Raw genomic sequence first — 18,226 nt, forward strand, 5'->3', positions numbered from 1 at the left:
TCTCTCCGTGTCTTTAATTTTTGGCACTCCATCTCATAATGTTTTTGGTGTGGGTTTTTTGAATTCATCTTACATGGAAATTTCTGGGCTTCCTGGATATGGATTTCTTTTTTTCCCCCCAATTTGGGGAAGTTTTCGGCTATTATTTCTCTCAGTGAATTTTCTGCCCCTTTCTTTTTCATCCCCTTTTGTGATTTCTATAATGCAAATGTTGGTCTGCTGTATATTGTCTCATATGTCTCTTAAGCTGTGTTCACTTTTCCCCCTGCTCTCATTGGGTGAGTTCCACTGTCTGACTGCAGATTACTGATTCATTCTGCCTCATTGTTCTGCTATTGAATTCCTCTAGTATTTTTCAGTTGTCTTACTGTATTTTCTCTTTGGTACTTTCTTGCACTTTCTTCTTGTTGAGGTTCTCACCGTGTTCATCTGTTTTCTCCTGAGTTCAATGAGCATCTTTATGACTATTATTTTGAACTCCTATTAGGTAAATCACTTGTGTCCATTCCATTAAGGACTTATTCTTAGGCTTTTTCTTGTTCTTTCGTTTTGAACACACATTTCTTTGTGTATTTTTCTTGATTGTCTGTGTTGGTTTGTGTTCATTAGATAAAACAGCCACCTCTCCTAGTATTGGAAGAATGGCCTGGTGTAGGTGATGAACCTTGTCATTCGACCCTGACTTAGCTCTTGGTTGCCTGTCAAATTTTCATGTTGTCTAACCAGCCTCTTTTATTTGTAGTGGCTTTCAGTAGTTGAGGGTGTTCCAAGACCTGTCACTGTCCCAAGGGGAGGATCTCACTCGGCATCTAGATTCAGGCTGATTGGAAGGGAGATCTTCAGACGGTATCTCTTAAAGTATGCAAATGTGTACAGTCCTGTGAGACCGGAAGCAGAAGTGATGCTGGCCACCAGAGCTGGGGAACCTAAAAGTGTTCACTAGTAGTAGGCGCCCAAGTATGGTGGAGGAGTATACACACTGCTTTCCAGAAGACCCTGGCGAGCTGGAGTGAGGCAAAGGGAGAACGCGGAGAGAAGATACCCTCCAGCTCGAGTGAATCAGAGGGAGAGTGCACTGTTGGTGCTCACTTACCATCGTCGGATGATAAACCCGCCTTGCGTTAGTAGGATAAATCTCACGGGGTCTTTGTGTGCAATCCTCGTAATGTGTTATTCGATAACATTTGCTAGTATTGTGCAGAGTATCTGTGGGTCTGTATTCCAAAGATGTTGCTCTTAGTTGTTTTAGACATTGAACTGTAGTCGTCTTCTCTCATCATGTCTGAGTTTAGTGCCGATGTAATATAAGGCTCATATAGTTAGGTGGGAGGTGTTCTTTTCTATTGTTTGCAGGAGTGTTTGAATAATTAATATTATTATTTAAACGAGTTTAAAAATTCACCAGTGAAACCATCTGGACCTGGGCTTCCTTTATGGGCAGTTTTCAAATGACTGCAGTGTGTTTACTTCTTACACTTTTTTTCAGATACCTTATTTCTTCTTGAGTTGTTATATTTTTTCCGATTCTAGGAATTTTTGTATTTCAACCAAGTTATCAAATTAGTTGAAAACATTCACTTACATTTTGTTTTTGTAGCGTAGAAAACATTCCAGGTTTGTAATGTGAGTACATTCTATCCCTAGCGTGTGTACTGTCTTTATTCCACAGCTTCAGTAATTTATTTTTTTTGGAAACATTTATTTGTTTGTTTTTGAGAGAGTGCACATGAGAGTGAGCAGGTGAGGGGCAGAGCGAAAGGTAGACAGAGAATCCCGAGCAGGCTCCACGCTGCCAGCACAGAGCCCAATGCAGGGCTCAGTCATGCGAATCATGAGATCATGATCTGAGCCGAAATCAAGAGTTGAATGCTCAACTGATTAAGCCACCCACCCAGGCTCCCCATAACTTCAGTAGGTTGACTCTTATCTCTCTTATTTCCATGTCAGCCTAAATACAGTTTAGTCAGGCTTATTGATATATTAAAAGAGTCATGTATTGCCTTTCTTTGCTGGTTTATTAATTTTTACTTTTCTCTCATTTCCTATCCTTGCTTCCTTTCAATTTGCATTGCTTTTTTCCTCCATTGTTCTCAGGTGTACAAGGCAGGTTATTGATTTGGATCGTTCTCGTTTAATATGATATTGTAGGATAAATTGTCTTCTAAGTACTGTTTTCTGTTTGTTTCATAAGATATGGTATATTTTGTCTTCGTTTTTACTAAAAAGTGTTTTCAGTTTCCTGAATATTGTTTCCCTCTATTTTATTCAGAGATATGTTATTTAATCTCCAATTGTGAGTTTTCAAAATTCCTTTATATGATTGATTTATATTTTCCTTCCATTTTGGTGCAAGAACCTTTTAAAATGTATTTTTGGGAACCTTTTGTGTGTACTTTTGAAGAATGTGTAATCTGCTCTTTTTGAGTGGATTGTCTTATATATATTTGTTAGTCTGGTTACTTCATAGTGTTTTTCTATCTTTTTTTTTCTCTTGTTTGTATTCTATCCCTTGTTTTATCCATTACTTAATGGGGGATATTAAAATCTGTAATTGTTGATGTGTGTATTTTTGCTTTGAATTTTCTCAGTATTTCTTGAGACTCATCGTTAGTAGCGTATAATTGCTTGGATTTTTGTCTCCTTTACTGATGGACTGTTTTCATTATGTAATGTCCCACTTTATCTCTAATTATGTATTTTGTGTTAAAGTGGATTTTGTCTGATATTAGTATAGCCTGCCCAAACTGCTTACTGATGCTATATACTTGATTGATCTTTCTCTGCTTTTAAAATTTTCTACCTGTTTGTGCCTTTGAATACAGTGTGTCTTGTAGATACCATGTGTTTGAATTTACATATTTTCTACAAGCTGACAATTACTGCTTTTTAAAAAAAATGTTTTTTTACATTTATTTATTTTTGATAGAGACCGAACAAAAGTGGGAGAGGGGAAGAGAGAGAGAGAGACAGACACACACACACACACACACACACACACACACACACACACACACAGAATCCGAAGCAGGCTCCAGGCTCTGAGCTATTAGCACAGAGCCCGACGCGGGGCTCGAACTCACAAACCGTGAGATGATGACCAGAGCCAGAGTCAGACGCCCAACCACCAAGCCACCTAGGTGCCCCTATGCTTTTTGATTGGATTTCTAAATCCATTCCCAGTTTTCCGTTATTGATACGGCTGGATTTACTCCTGCCATATTACGTTTTGACATTTATCTGCCCTACCCAGCCTTATGACCTTGTAGTTCTTTTACATTACTGCCTTCATTTTCATTAAGTGAATATGGTTTAGCATAATATTTTAATTCTACGGTGACCATTTCACTCAATTATTTTCATGATGGTTGCTATTAAAATTCACCTAAGAAATTCACCCTATCACCATACTTCAGGTTTATACTCCCTCATCTACAGTGAATTATAGAAAGGTCATTCATATGTAATTCTACTTCTTCTACTCTATTTTTGTGAGGTTCCTTTTGTACATAGTAGATCTGTATATGTTTAAATTCCAGCAATACATTGTTGAATTACTACTTTATATAATTGGATGTCTTAAAAAGAAACTGAGAGAAGAAAGGATAGCAAATATCTCTTTGTGGAGTTCATTATATTAACTTTCTTATTCACCATTTCTGCTTCATTTGCTACTGTGGATTCCGGTTACCATCCATGGTTATTTTCTCACCCCAGTTTACCTTTGTTTTTCTGCCTCATTTTGCCTTATTGTCAAATACATTTATTTCTACGGTTACAGACCCAACAGTATCGTTATATATATAAAGATTGTTGCATGGCCTTGGCCAAATGGTTAGAAGAAATACTTCTTTATCCTAAAATAGTTTACTTTTAAAATAGTTACTTTTACCTACAATCTTTGTGGATTTGAAGTAATGACTGGGAATTTATGGGTTAATTTATATCGCCTTCAGTTTTGAAAGCAGTGCTGTTATTTTGGTTGACTGTTTTGGGGTTTTTTGTTTTGTTTTTGTTTTTGTTTCTTTTATTCCCCCAACACACTCTGTCATCCTACCTCCTGGATTCTGTGTTTCTGATGAGAAGTCAGGTGGTCATCTTACTGGAGTTCCCTTGTATGTGATGAGTTGTACTTCTCTTGATACTTAAGAAATTTTTTTTCCTCTTTGCTTTTTAATATTTTTACTGTGATGCTTCTTGACGTGGATCTGTTTATCCCACGTGGTGTTCGTCTATCATTTTGTGTTTGAATATTCTTTTTCTCTAAATTTGCAAGATTTCACCATAACTTTGTTGAACAATTTTTCTGCCCCTTCCCCTTTCTTCTCTTCTTTTGATATTCCCATTATGAGTATGTTGGTGCAGATAATGGTATCTTTCATATATTTGAGGCTTTGGTCAGTTTTCTTCATTCTTATTTCTTTCTAGTGTTTAGACTGTATTATAAGTTTACTAATTCTTTCCTTTATAACATTCAGTCAACTGTTGAGCCCATCTAAGGAATTTACAGTGTAGTTACTGTAAATTGTCAAATTTAGAATTTTCACTTAATTCTTTTCCTTTTTTTTTTATATTTTCTGTGTTACAGGGTATCAACACTACCTTCCTTTATCCCGTAAATGTGGTTCCCTTTGTTTTTAGTTTATTTTTGAGAGAGAGAGAAAGAGAGAGACAGAACATGAGCAGAGGAGGAGCAGAGAGGGAGAGACAGAATGCGAAGCAGGTTCCTGGCTCTAAGTCAGCACAGAGCCCCCTGCGGGGCTCGAACTCACGAGCCATGAGATCATGACCTGAGCCAAAGTCGGACACTCAACCGACTAAGCCACCCAGGCGCCCCAGTGTGGTTCCCTGTTGAACATGTTTATAATAGCTGCTTGGAGGTCGGCTAAATCCAGTATCCAGACCCTCTCAAGGACAGTTTGTTGCCTATTGTTGCCCCCACGTATGTGAAATTTTCCCGTTTGTCTTGTGAACCTGTAATTTTGGACGAAAGCATATTTTAGATATTTTGTACCGAGTCTGATAGGGCTTCTTGTTATTTTTGCTTGCTTATGTATTTGTTAAGTGACTTGATTGTATTATTTGATTGAAGTCTTTTCCTCTTGCAGTGTACTGTTGGCTGATGTCTCTTGTCAGAGGGCTCTGCCTTGGGCAGTGCACATGGTTCGTAGAATGGCAGTCGTGTTGAGAGGGTGCTCTTTGAGTGTGTCTATGATGATTAATTCTGGGTGTCAACCCGAGTGGCCTCAGGGATGGCCAGACTGGTCAAAGTGTGTCTTGGGGGGTGTTTCTGGAAGCAGCATTTGACTCAGTAGACTGAGTAAAGAGATCCACCCTCACCATTATGGTCAGATATCCTCTAATTCGTTGAGGACCTGAACGGAACAAAAGGCAAAGAAGGACAAATTCTCTTTCTCTTTTTGCGCCGGCACGTCCATCCTCTCTGGACAGAATCAGTGCTCCTGGTTGTGGGGCCTTCAGGCTCTGGGACTTACACCACCAACCCTCTAGTTGGCAGGCCTTTCATCTTTGCTGGGAGTTACACCATCACCTCCCCTAGTTCTCAGGCCTTTTGAAATACAGTTGGCTTTCCTGGTTCTCCAGCTTTCAACAGCAGACTGTGGGACTTCTTGGCGTCCGTAAGTGCAAAAGCCGGGTCCTTTAATAAACCTCTTCCTTTGTCTGTGTCGCTCTCACACGTACGTATAGTACCTGGCTCTGTTTCTCTGGAGAACCCTGATTAACAGTCTCTTTCACTGATCTCTGTGTTAACCTCCCTGCCTCTAATGGTGTCACATTCTGCCCTTAGCCTCTACTCATTGTTGGCTCTTTGCTCAATGTTTCCAACGTTGTCCTGAGTCACACATTCTTTAGTTTGGTCCAGTTAAATGTGAGTCCTTTCAGAGAGTAGCGTGTGAGGCGACTCTTTGGTACTGCCCTTCATGCCACCATTTTTGAAATCATCTCCTGGAAAACACAGTTGGAGGAAATCATTAGAATATCTTCATCTATCATAAGTGTATTTGTGTGAATGGTTCTGGTGGCTCGGAACAAATGCAACGGCCTGGGATGCCTCTTCTTTGTCTCTTTGCCTTGTTCCTTCTGGTGTAATGTCTCTTGTGTTCCAGAGCTGCACACGCCACCAGCTGAGTTTGCCAGGAGCCCCCAAAGAACCAGGTTTTTTTTTAAATTAATTTCTCTTTTTGTTTGTTTCTTTTTGAGATAGAGTTCACGCGTGAGCAGGGAGGTGCAGAACGAGAGGGAGACACAGAATCTGAGGCCGGCTCCAGGCTCTGAGCTGTCAGCACAGAGCCCGACCCAGGGCTTGAACCGAGCCCTGACATCATGACCTGAGTTGAAGTCAGAAGCTTAATCTACTGCGCCACCCAGTTGCCCCCCAAATGACCAGCTTTTTGAGTTAACACTCGTACAACTGTTTTTCTGTTTCTGTTTTATTAACAGAAGGGATCATGAGGGGCCTGGGAAAACTGACCTGGAATGACTCACTCTAAGGCAACCTTTAGTAAATCTGCTGGAGCTTAAAGATGAAGAAAAACTTTTATCTATATTATTTATTTACTTAAAAAAAATTTTTTTACATTTATTTATTTTTGAGAGGGAGAGACAGAGCACAAGTCGGGGAGGGGCAGAGAGAGAGAAGGAGACAGAATCTGAAGCTGTCAGCACAGAGCCAGGTGCGGGGCTCAAACTCACAAACCGTGACATCGTGACTTGAACCGATGTCAGACACGTAACCAACGGAGCCACCCAGGCGCCCCTGTATTATTATTTTTTTTAATTTATTTGTTTTGAGAGAGAGAGAGAGAGAGAGAAAGAGAGAGAGAGAGAGAGAGAGAAGAGTGTACGCGTACTCATGAGCAGGGAAGGGGCTGAGAGCGCAGAGGGCTTGAACTCACAGACCAAACCGTGGCATCATCAAGTGTCAAAACAACTTAACCACTTGAGCTCCCTTATCTATATTATTTTAAGTTTAGTTTTGTATTTCTCTGTTTGTACCTTCATTATTTCCCTCTTTGTGCTTTAACTTCTTTCTTTTACATTACTGTTGCCTTTTTGTAGTTTTTTTTTAGTTACGGATTTGCTTTTTTCATTCTTTTTCACTGATGCAAGACATTTAATGCTATGAAATCTCTGATCAGTACGTGTATCCCACATAGACTTATAAGTAATATTTTCAGTCGTTTTTTTGGTTTAGAAATTCAGCTTTGTGTTTCCTTTTTCAACAAAGAGCAGTTTTCTAGACAGTTGTTTGGTTTTGAGGTCCTGATGGAAGAAGTTTGTTCTTCCCAAGTTCTAGGTTTAGTGCATTGTTTCCTGAGCATGTTACCTTTATCAGGTTTTTTTTTTTAATGTTTTTTGCACCCTAGAGACGTAAGTGTATTTTGTATTAACGTTTTAATATTCGAAAATTGTGTATGGGTCATAATACATGTCTTCCTGATTGTTGTCGTTGCGTCTCTACATCCCGACATCGTACTTTCTGATCTATCTTAATACTCTTTTTATCAGTGTGTTTGCTTCATGAATGTTGTTTGGTGTTTTGATACTCCTTACTGTGACTTGTACATTCAAAGTTGTGGATGTTAGCCTTGTGCTTTGTTTTTTGTCCTTCCTGATAACTAGATTTTATCTGTTTCCTTATTGTTTCCCTTTGCCTGGAACAATATTGCCCATTCCTTTGTTTTTAGCTTTTTGAGTCATTTTCTGTCAGTGTGTTTCCCCTTTGCAGCAGAGATTTGATATTTGTTTGTGACTCCGTTTGAAGTCATTTTATTAAGTGGTGAGTTAAGCCCATTCATATTTACTACCAGGATTCCTGTCTGGTCTCATATCTGTCATTTTGTTACATTTCATGAGTATCATATTCACTAAATCATTCTGTTTCATCACTCCTTTTGTTCATTTTGAAGGAGTCCATTAGAAACTTTAGATGTTTTTGTTCTAGTGGTTACTTTTACAGTAACGTCTTTTATACTGGCTTTAGTTGCTCATTTCCTTATTTAACCTTCCATTTGGTTTTCAGCTTTTAGTGACCTTTAGAGTGTTTAGTGACCTTTAGACTATTCCATGGCTCTCACTTAGCTTACTGTTATTTCTTCTCCTTTTTCCTGTATCCAGTAGTCTTTTTATGTGCATTATTTCTGCTTCACTGGTATATATAGCATTTATACATTACTCTGGTATTCTTATTCTCAACTTTCTTTTGGTCTTAGTCCTACACTGCTCAGCTTTTCTACTAGTGTTTCCTATCAAATACTGGTTGCTTGAAGTTTGTCCTCTTCTAGAAGGTTCCGTGATTACATTATTACCTGATTTCTTGAATCTCTAATATGATCGACCTCTTCCCAGAGCCTGGATACTTTTAAAGGATCACGTGGCTGGGTATACAACCCTTGACTTCTACTTGGTTATTTGTTGAAAAGGTTGCTGCACTGACCTCACTTTGTTTATTGGTGACTGAGTCTCTTGCCCAATCTACATGTTTGTTTGCTTATTGAGACTTGATCTTTCTGTCCAGAGGAGACTTCTTCACTTTTAAGGTTTACAGTTTCCTTAAAGCATGTCTTAGGAAGGACTGTTTCAGGTCAGCTTTCCTGACGGAAAAGGAAAGTTCATGGTGGTCCTTAAAATATGCGGGTAAGATCTCTTTTTATTTCTGGGCAATTTTCTTAGATAATGGTTTTTAATACTGTATTTATTCCATTGTTTTCTTTTTTTCTCTTTAGAGACTACAGTCACACATATAACTTTAATTAAAAACATGTATTTTATTATTTTGTAGATCACCTGCTTTATCCAGAACTTTCTCTGTGATCCAGGTTTCTTTCTTTGGTTTTATTGTCATTCTTTTTTCTGCTCTATTGTCATGTCTTTTTTCCATGCTGTTTATTAAAATTTCATTCAAGTCTCTTTTCTCTTCATGCTTCCTATGAGTTGGCCTGAACCGCTCTGACAAAACACCACAGAGTGGGTGGCCTAAGTAACAAATTTATTTTTTCACACATCTGGAGGCTGTATGGCCAAGATGAAGGTATCCTCAGGGTGCCCTCGGGTGCCTTCTGGTGAGCCCTCTGTCTTCAGCTTGCAGACAGCACCTTGTGGCCCTCTCCTCACATGGCTTTTTTTCTGCAAACAGGGAGAGCAGGAAAGGGCTGGTGTCTCTTCGGCTTCTGATATGGATGTCTTTCCTGTCGTTAGTGCTACACCCTGATAATGTAATTAAACCTCACGGCTTCAACATACGAATTTGGGAGGGGGACAGTTGAACTCATAACCATGTTCTTACAATTTGAGTCATATTCTAAGATCACTCTGGCCTTTTGACAATTGAATTCCTTACCTGATCAGCCCTTGCCTCCGTAGTTCCCATTAATACTCCAAGTCCCTTGTGTTGGAGTTCTCAGTGGTCTGAGCTGTCATCTGTCAGAACGAAGATGTCACTCCATGTTTTCCCCTCTCACTGTGGGACTTCCCCTTTCAGGCAGTGATTTTATTTGCATTTAATTATCTATACGTTCTAGGGGCGCCTGGGTGGTTCAGTCCGTTGAGCGTCTGGCTTCAGCTCAGGTCAGGATCTTACAGTTCCTGAGTTTCAGCCTCATGTCGTGCTCTGTACTACAAGCTCAGAGCCTGGAGCCTGCTTTGGGTTCTCTGTACCCCTCTCTCTGCCACTTCCTCGCTCATGCACTGTTTCTCTCTCTCTCAAAAATAAATATTAAAGAAAAAGAACTTTAATTATCTCTAAGTTCTCTGTCTCTTCCTCTACGTGTCGTTGCTACAGACTCAAACTGACTCTTTATATAGATGTGGACTCTATATCAGTTTCTTCTGTATTAAATGTTTATTTCCTCAGTGGTGGTTTGAAGTCAGTAGTTTTTGTATTTCCCAGTTATGCTGAAGTCACGGGTTGTTGATTGGTCATTTTACTTGCTCTCCTTATGTTGATCCTCAGAGGTATTTGGAGGATAGATGGAGACGTTCCGAATTTAGTAGCTGCCGTTACTCCTCAGACGTCGGAATGCAGATGTATGGTTGTAGTAGTTTCCTCTCCTTTCTTCCACCATGCCAGGCCTTTTGTTTCTTGTTTCCATTTTTGTATTTTCATGTCCAACAGAAGAAATCGAAAAAATAAGTACTTATAGTTATTTTCTTCCTTGAAGACTAGACAAGAAATCAAAATCCGCTAAAACATAGGACATTTGTATATACGTTGCATTCCAGAAGAAATGAGTTAGTATTTATGTGTATGGTTAATTTTTCCTATCTTTAGAAGTCTGGGAAACTGATCACAAGAAAGGAAGGAGGCAAGAAAACCAGCGTAAACCTATGTGGGAAGTTGCATTGATCAGGAAGAAAACGCTGACCAAGGAACGAGGTAATGTAATAGGAAAACCATTTAACCTGGACACAAATTCGTTTCCTTCCAGAGAAAGCCTCTGTCAGTGTGACTCATATGGAGTGAGTTTCAGCTGTATTTCTGAATTGTGTATCAATAAGAAAAGACGTTTGGGAGAAAAGACTGGTGAATTTAGTGCCTATGGAAAATTGCTACTCAGTATTAAACATGAGAAAACTACTAGCGAGAAAAGTGAATTTTTTAAACATGGGGAAACTTTCAGTCAGGATGAGGACCCTGTTGATCGTGAGAAGATTCAAAGTGTAGAGCAAAATTTTGAATATTACATGTATCAAGAAACCTTCCCCGAAAAGGCAACATTGAGTACGTACAAGAGAGAGATCACTGAAGAGAATCACTCTGAATGTATTGAATATGGGAGAACCTTCTTTCCTGACTCCTCTTTCCTGTTACATCACATGAATGCCTCCGAAGAGAATCACTGTGGACTGCGTGGTTGTGGGAAATCGTTATGTGTGAAGTCTACCCTTTTGAAACCTCATGGGGCACGTATGAAACCCTCGGAGTGTAGTGAGAGTGGGGATCGTTTCCGGGGGGATTTGTGCCTTCCACAACTTCAGAAAACTCATACAGGAGAGAAACACTTTGAATGCAATGAATGTGGGAAAGCGTTTTGGCATAAGTCCCACCTCACTCGACATCAGAGGATACACACAGGAGAGAAACGCTTTCAGTGTGATGAATGTGGAAAAACTTTCTGGGAGAAGTCAGACCTCACGAAACATCAGAGATCACACACGGGGGAGAAGCCCTATGTGTGCAACGAATGTGGTAAAGCCTTCAGCCACAAGTCAGCCCTCACGATACACCAGAGAATACATACAGGGGAGAAACCCTATCAGTGTAGCGCGTGTGGGAAAACTTTTTATCAGAAGACAGACCTCACCAAACACCAGAGGACACACATAGGGCCGAAACCCTATGAATGCTATGAATGTGGGAAATCTTTCTGTATGAATTCACACCTTACAGTGCATCAGAGAACTCATACAGGGGAGAAACCATTTGAATGTCCTGACTGTGGGAAATCTTTCTGTCGGAAGGCATATCTTACACAACATCAGAAAACCCACGTAAAGGATAAACCCTACAAATGTAATGCATGCGGGAAAAGTTTCTACCACAAGTCAGTACTCACCAGGCATCAGAAAATTCATACACAGTTGAAACCTTATGAATGTTGCGAATGTGGGAAAACGTGTTTGAAGTCTGACCACATGGTGCATCAGAGAAACACAGGGGAGAAACCCTTTGTGTGTCCTGAATGTGGGAAATCCTTCAGCCGTAAATCTACCCTCTCTCAACATCACAGGACACATACAGGGGAGAAACCGTTCGAGTGTCATGAATGTGGAAAAATCTTCTATAATAAATCGTCCCTAAGTAAACATAGTAGGATACACACAGGGGAAAAACCCTACGGATGTAATGAATGTGGGAAAACTTTCTGCCAGAAGTCTCAGCTCACTTATCACCAGAGAATCCACATAGGTGACAAACCTTATGAGTGTAATCAATGTGGAAAGGCTTTCTGTTATAAGTCAGCTCTAATTGTTCACCAGAGAACTCATACAAAAGAAAAGCCCTATAAATGTAATGAATGTGGGAAGTCTTTCTGTGTCAAGTCAGGACTTACTTTACATCAGAGAAAACACACAGGGGAGAAACCCTATGAATGTAATGAATGTGGAAAATCTTTTGTCCAGAAGTCTAGGCTCACTCAGCACCAGAGAATGCACATAGGAGAGCAACCCTATGAATGTAATGAATGTCGAAGGGCTTTCTGTGATAAATCAGCTCTAAGTGTGCACCAGAGAACTCATACAGAAGAAAAACCCTGTAAATGTAATGAATGTGGGAAATCTTTCTATTTGAAGTCAGCACTTCTTATACATCAGAGAAAACACACAGGGGAAAAACCCTACAAATGTAACCAATGTGGGAAATCCTTCATTCATAGATCTTCTCTCACAGTGCATTATAGGGTTCACACAGGGGAGAAATCTTGTCAGTGTAATGAATGTGGGAAAATTTTTTACCGTAAATCAAACCTTGTTAATCATCAGAGGTCACACACAGGCGAGAAGCCCTATGAATGTAACACATGTGGAAAGCCCTTCTCTCAGAAGTCAAACCTCATTGTACATCAGAGAACACACACACAAGAAAAACCTTAGGATTACAGTGGGTCTTAGGAATGTTGAGCTGTGGTTAAGCAGTCACTACACTTCAGAGAACTCACGTAGAGGAAGCAATGTCGATGTCCTGAATGTTGAATAACCTGCGTCCACAAACTGGCCTTATTTTACCCCAAAGTAGACTGCAACACATAAAGGACAGTCTTGTTAAGTAACATTCCTTTGAATGTCCCTAGCAAATGCGGGCATAGAACCTTGAAGATGTTTTGATTTTATAAGATTTGTTTTTAGCTAAAATACAAAGTACGTTATGTTAATTTCTATTAAGGAGAAATCTTTCAGTTTGAGACATACAGCTTGAAGATTGTCTTTAGAGGTAATATAACATTGGAAGTTGTGTTTTGGTTTTGATGCCTTATTTCTTTAGGCAACATAAGAAGTTGTAATTTTTAGAGGAATATTGTGCAGTGTACAATAAAAAAATGTAAAATGAAACAATAAACTGAAAACAAGTAATTAGTAGTATTTATTAGTAGTAATACGTAGCATGCTCACGTGCCCTTCCCTGAGCTTTAGCTAAAGATATCTTACATGACCGTGGTATATTCTAGAGCAGAAATATGGACGATACCATAATACTCACTTACATTCACATGTCAGTAGTTTTTATATTCACTATGTGTATGTGAAGTTTTATGAAATGTTCTTGCTTATAGTTTAAGTATCAGTTAACACCGGTTACAAAATCAAAAGGGAATCTGTAATCTGTCCTAATTGCATTGGGATTGCAAAGCAATCAGGATTTCACCACAAGAAGTTCTGATGTGTTAATAACCATATCATTTCGGTGACCTTAATCCTGGCAGTTCATGTGAATATGAAGCTTATAAAAAGGAGAGATAAATTTAATAATTACGGCAACCCTGTTAAATGCTTCTGTGAAGTGTCCCTTAAGTTTACAGAACTCCTGTATCTTCAAATGCTACCTTCTGTAACCTGTGTGTTTCATATGCCTAGTGGAAGTTGATATAATTGGGAATTGAATATAGACACTCCTAGTTCAGCAGTTGTTTCAATATCAGGCACAACTCCCATGTATGTAGCAACCTGGAGTAATGTCTTGAAAGGAAGCCCAGAAAGCTAATAGGTAACCACTTAAAATATATAAATCGAAATAACAAAATGGTAAGTGTGTTCTGTAATCTCATTTTCCCCTTTCAAGCCGTGGGGTGCCTTGAGTGTACATATGTGAATCCTCCAGCCCTCAGCCTCAGTCGTACAAACCCCTGGAAGTAACTGCCCTCTAAGGCAAAGTTCAGAATAGAAGCCACAGACAGACTATATGACACTTAGGGTTGTAAACTAGGCTGTAAATTCAGGGGTCCAGTGTGCCCAGAAACAGATCTGGGCCCTTGGAGATTTTTGATTATATGAGAGGGTAGGTTGAGAGTCTAGCAGAGCCAGAGGAAGCTCAGAGTGAGGCTTTTATGGACCGACAGAGTGTAAAGATGATATAATACATTTCAAGCTCCGATTTAAAAATCAGGTTACACAAACTATCTTAAATTGCACAGGTAGTCTGAGCTTTCATCTTCGGAAACTAGAAAAAGAAGAGTTAACTAAATCCAAAATGAGCAAAACAAATAATAAGAATTAGAGCAGAAGTCAGTGAGATGTTTGAAAAGAGACCAATAAACCAAAAGGTAGTTATTTGAAAAGGTCAATAAAACCGATAAACCTTCAGCTAGGTTAACTAAGAAAAAGAGTAGATACAAGTCGCCAATATGAGAAGTGAAAGAGAGACATAACAACTGATTACATGGACATTAGAGGATAGTAATGTTACAGACAACTCTGCCCACAAATTTCATAACCTAGATCTATTCCTTGAGACACACAATCTGCCTAAACTCACAGAAGTATAAATTTGTATAGGCAAATATCTATTAAAGAAACTGAGTTCATCCTTAATCTTCCAAATCGGAAAGTTCAAGCCCAGATGTGTTCACTGGTGACTTCTAGCAAACACTTAAGGAAGGAAGAAATGACACCAGTTCTCTACAACCTCTTCCAAAAAGGAGTAGAAGAAATTCTTCCTAACTCATTCTGTGATGCTTATTATAGTAGCAAAACCAGGCAGAGACATTGTAGGAGAGGAAAGCAGCAGGGGTGCCTGGCTGGCTGAGTCAGTAGAACACTCGACTCTTAATCTCGGATCCTGAGTTCGAACCCTAGGTTGGGTGTGATTACTTTAAAAAAATTCTGAAAAGGGAAGCTAGATGCCTGTATGTCTCGGAACATAGATGCTGAGATCCTCAACAAATCGTCACCAAGTTGAATCCCACAATATATAATTAGGTGCCATGACCACGTGGGATTTATTCCAGGGGTGCTGTGCTGGTTCAACATTTGATAGTCGGGTAGTCACCTGTCGCATCAAGAGGCAAAAGAAGAAATAATCATATGATCTTATCAGTAGGTGCAGAAGAGCCTTTCACAAAACGTTAACCCACATCCACAATAAGAAATCTCAGCAGGCCGGGAGTATGGGAAACATTAACTTGGTACAGAACATCTCCAACAGCCCTACAGCTAACGTTGTACTTTCATGGTGAGACACTAGATGCTTTCCCAGTGAGAAGAGGAGAGCAAAGAGGTCCCTGTCCCTGCTCTTTCACCCTCCTTCTGGAAGTCCTCGCCGACAGAGCAAGACCAGAGAAGGAGAGAGACTTGGATTGGGAAGGAGGAGAGAAAACTGTGTACAGTTGCACATAACGTGATTGCCCATGTAGGAAATTTCCAGGAGTCGACAATAAGACGCGCTGACGCGAGTGAGCCAGGTGTTAGGATACGGTGATTGGGTGGGTGGTACAAAGAAAGGAGCCGTTCGGTAACAGGAGACATGCAGGAGCCTTTACGTGCATATTGTTGAATGAGACAAGCCAATCGGAAAGGCTTTCCACCTTACATTGCCAGTTGTAGTGCGTTCTGGAAAGGCACGTGGGGAGACAGTAAAAGGATCGGTGGTCGCCAGAGGATTGAGGCAGGGAGGGAAGGCTGAATAGGTGGATTATGGAGGGCTTTTAGGACAGTGGGAGTATGCTGTAGGATATTGTAGCGGTACGTGGCGTGCGGATCCTTTGCCAGTGCCCAAAAATGTAACACGGGGTAAGGCCTAATGTAAACTGTGGTCTTCAGGTAGTACTCCTGTATCGGCATTGACGCATCAGTTGTAACAAACGGACCACACTACTGCAAGATATGCATGATGGGGGGCTGCAGGGGGGAGGAGTGAAGGGGTGCATAGGAACTCGACTTTCTGCTCCATGTGTCTGTAACTCTACGACTACGCTAAAATGCAAAGTGTGTGAAAGAAATGAACCATCCTGTCTGCCTATAGCAATATAGAGGATTCTGCGAGGGCGTTTCTTCTATAATTACGAAGTTAGAAACACAGTATTCAGTACCACTTTTCCCATGGTGGGAGGCAGAATGCATTCTCAGAAATCATATACTGACCATCACTAAAGCCTATTTTCAGCTGTAGCTTCCTGTTGTTGTAAGCCTCCTTGTCTTTTCTGCAAGTGCCGTAAATTTCTCACCTCTCTTCATAACATCTTGTTTCTGTACTAAGTTTCCGTTGGTCCTGTGTTCCTGCACTACAAATATAGTGGCCACTGATGAACATTTGAGCTGTGCCTATAGTCTTCAGAATATTTTTAATTACAGTAACTGTGGTCTGAAGTTAAGGCCCAGTGTCCTAGACTCTTGACATCTGAAACCAACATGGAGTGAACCCTCCGAGCAGGAGGCAGTTAACACCGTGGGCATCACTAAGAGGATGGTCCATTTAAGACCCGGGTCACCACGTAAGACCTAGTTCACCCAGTTGTCATTAAGTGATTGTTGTTGACTAACGAGTTCTGAGATAGGACAAAGGCCACCTGGGACCGAGCTACCGGTTGCTGCAGACAGCCTCTTGCTGTGGACTGTGCTGCCTGCTTTGGGTGTCGCTGTTCCCTCCCCTGGCAACAAGCTCTTGGCCCTAAGAATTGTTAATTGGCTGTACCCCAGGTGCCTGGGCTCCGGGTTCAGTCAGTTTGGCTGGTGTCGTGAGACGCTCCGCCTGTAGAGGCAGTGACGACACCGCACTTTAACTGGTGAGCATTTGAGCCCCAGGTACCCAGGGTCGAGGGTCTGGCTGGCACTCTCCGGTTACTGCGTACCGTGTGTTGGCCGTCCCCGGCTGTTGAGGGTAGCCACGCTTACCAGTTTTTGTCATTGTGCCCCAGCGGGGAGGGCATGCAGATGGCCCTTGGTGAAAGTTTGGAAAGCTGGGCTGCCCTGGCCCCGGGAGCATGAAGCGTGCACGGCCCTCGGTGTGTGATGAGCTGTTGTTCACGTGCGGGCAGCGGCCGTCCCCATCTCTTGCTGCCCCTTCCCCTGCTGCCATTGCACACACGCCTCACGCCCGAGGGTGCCGAGGTGCACACCTGTGGTGTCCTGTGGCCCAGAGGCTGATGAGAAACAAAAGGGGACGTCTTCCAAATGGCCAGAGGAAGGACCTCAACTGCGCTAATGCAGAACCCTCAGCCAGTGAACCTGGGGTTTGCGAGGCGCTGGGGTTTTTTCAGTTCACCAAAGGACTACCCTTGGAGTCCTGGGGCTTGATGGCCTTGACCCTTGCCATGACAGAATGACCTTATTGTTTGTGAACCGTGACCCCAGAGAGATTGACTGGCATTCCCTTCGGTAAGCGGCAGCTGCCTATGAGGCGGACTGCCGGGCTGTAGTCCTTTCCCTTGTAACCACCCAGGCCCCCGCCACAGGTGTCAGGATGGCGACAAAAACTGAACGCTGTCACTTCCCAAAATACTGTGAGGGAATTTGTAGAGAGAGAAATGAGAGAGAAGAAACCTGCACTGTTGTAAAAAGGCAGCCCTACAGAAGACATTCGGTCAACCGCCGGGTTATGGGCCACGCTTGCTCCTTGCAGCTGTGCTCTGCTGCCTCTGTTGAGAAAAGTTCTCATCCTCCTGCTCAGAGGGGAAAGCAGTCACCCTGTGCCACAGCAAAGGGGACCATTGGAATGCAGCGTAAGCCCAGGATCCTTAATCCGTATGAAGCAATGTAGCCGTTGCCATAGAGTGGGCTCTTGAGCCCGTAGATCCTCCCCGGAGGCTCTCTGGAGAAGGCAACTTGTACGTGCGATCAGAGTCAATAGAAACCCCCCTGACGTATATTGAGTGACAACAAAAAGGAAAGAATTGGCAAGAAAGAATGAGGGGTGGGAGGAACTTAGGTACAGGAAAAGGAAACAAGGAAATGACAGAAATGAAGGTGCACAGATTGCCCCAGCTGGGAGTCCAAACTATACGAAGATAACTTATGCAACAGAAGATCAAAGGGCACTAACTGGCTTTTGTACCTTCGCTAGATCGTTTGTGAAATGACTTAAATATCTGCTGAAACGCACCGTTGACAAATTGTCATGACCTTACACAAGGCTTGAATGACAGCTGTATTTGGGCCTTCGGCTAAATTTGATCATGTCATTCCCTAAAATCTTAGAGGAGTTACTGACCACAAAATGGAGTGCGGGTGACTGTTTCCTCAGAACTTATATGTTGAACTGCAGTCCTCAGTGTGATGG

General features: G+C 41.4%; 2 protein-coding genes across 11 annotated transcripts in view; both read left to right on the top strand.

The window, feature by feature from the left end:
- The window catches only part of LOC102965255 (zinc finger protein 33B), a 39,868-nt gene extending 26,805 nt beyond the window's left edge, over window positions 1-13,063 (top strand). For all 5 annotated transcript variants that reach the window (XM_042959780.1, XM_042959781.1, XM_042959778.1 and 2 more), the window contains one exon: window positions 10,289-13,063. In XM_042959780.1, the coding sequence (XP_042815714.1) occupies window positions 10,289-12,612 (2,324 nt within the window). In that variant the 3' untranslated portion in view covers window positions 12,613-13,063. The remainder of the gene's footprint in view (window positions 1-10,288) is intronic.
- LOC102954361 (zinc finger protein 37A) overlaps window positions 1-18,226 on the top strand; it is a 145,427-nt gene that overhangs the window by 33,787 nt on the left and 93,414 nt on the right. The gene's annotated exons all lie outside the window — the stretch shown is intronic.

Source organism: Panthera tigris, chromosome D2 (genome assembly GCF_018350195.1).
Source record: "Panthera tigris isolate Pti1 chromosome D2, P.tigris_Pti1_mat1.1, whole genome shotgun sequence".
NCBI classification, from domain to species: Eukaryota; Metazoa; Chordata; class Mammalia; order Carnivora; family Felidae; genus Panthera; species Panthera tigris.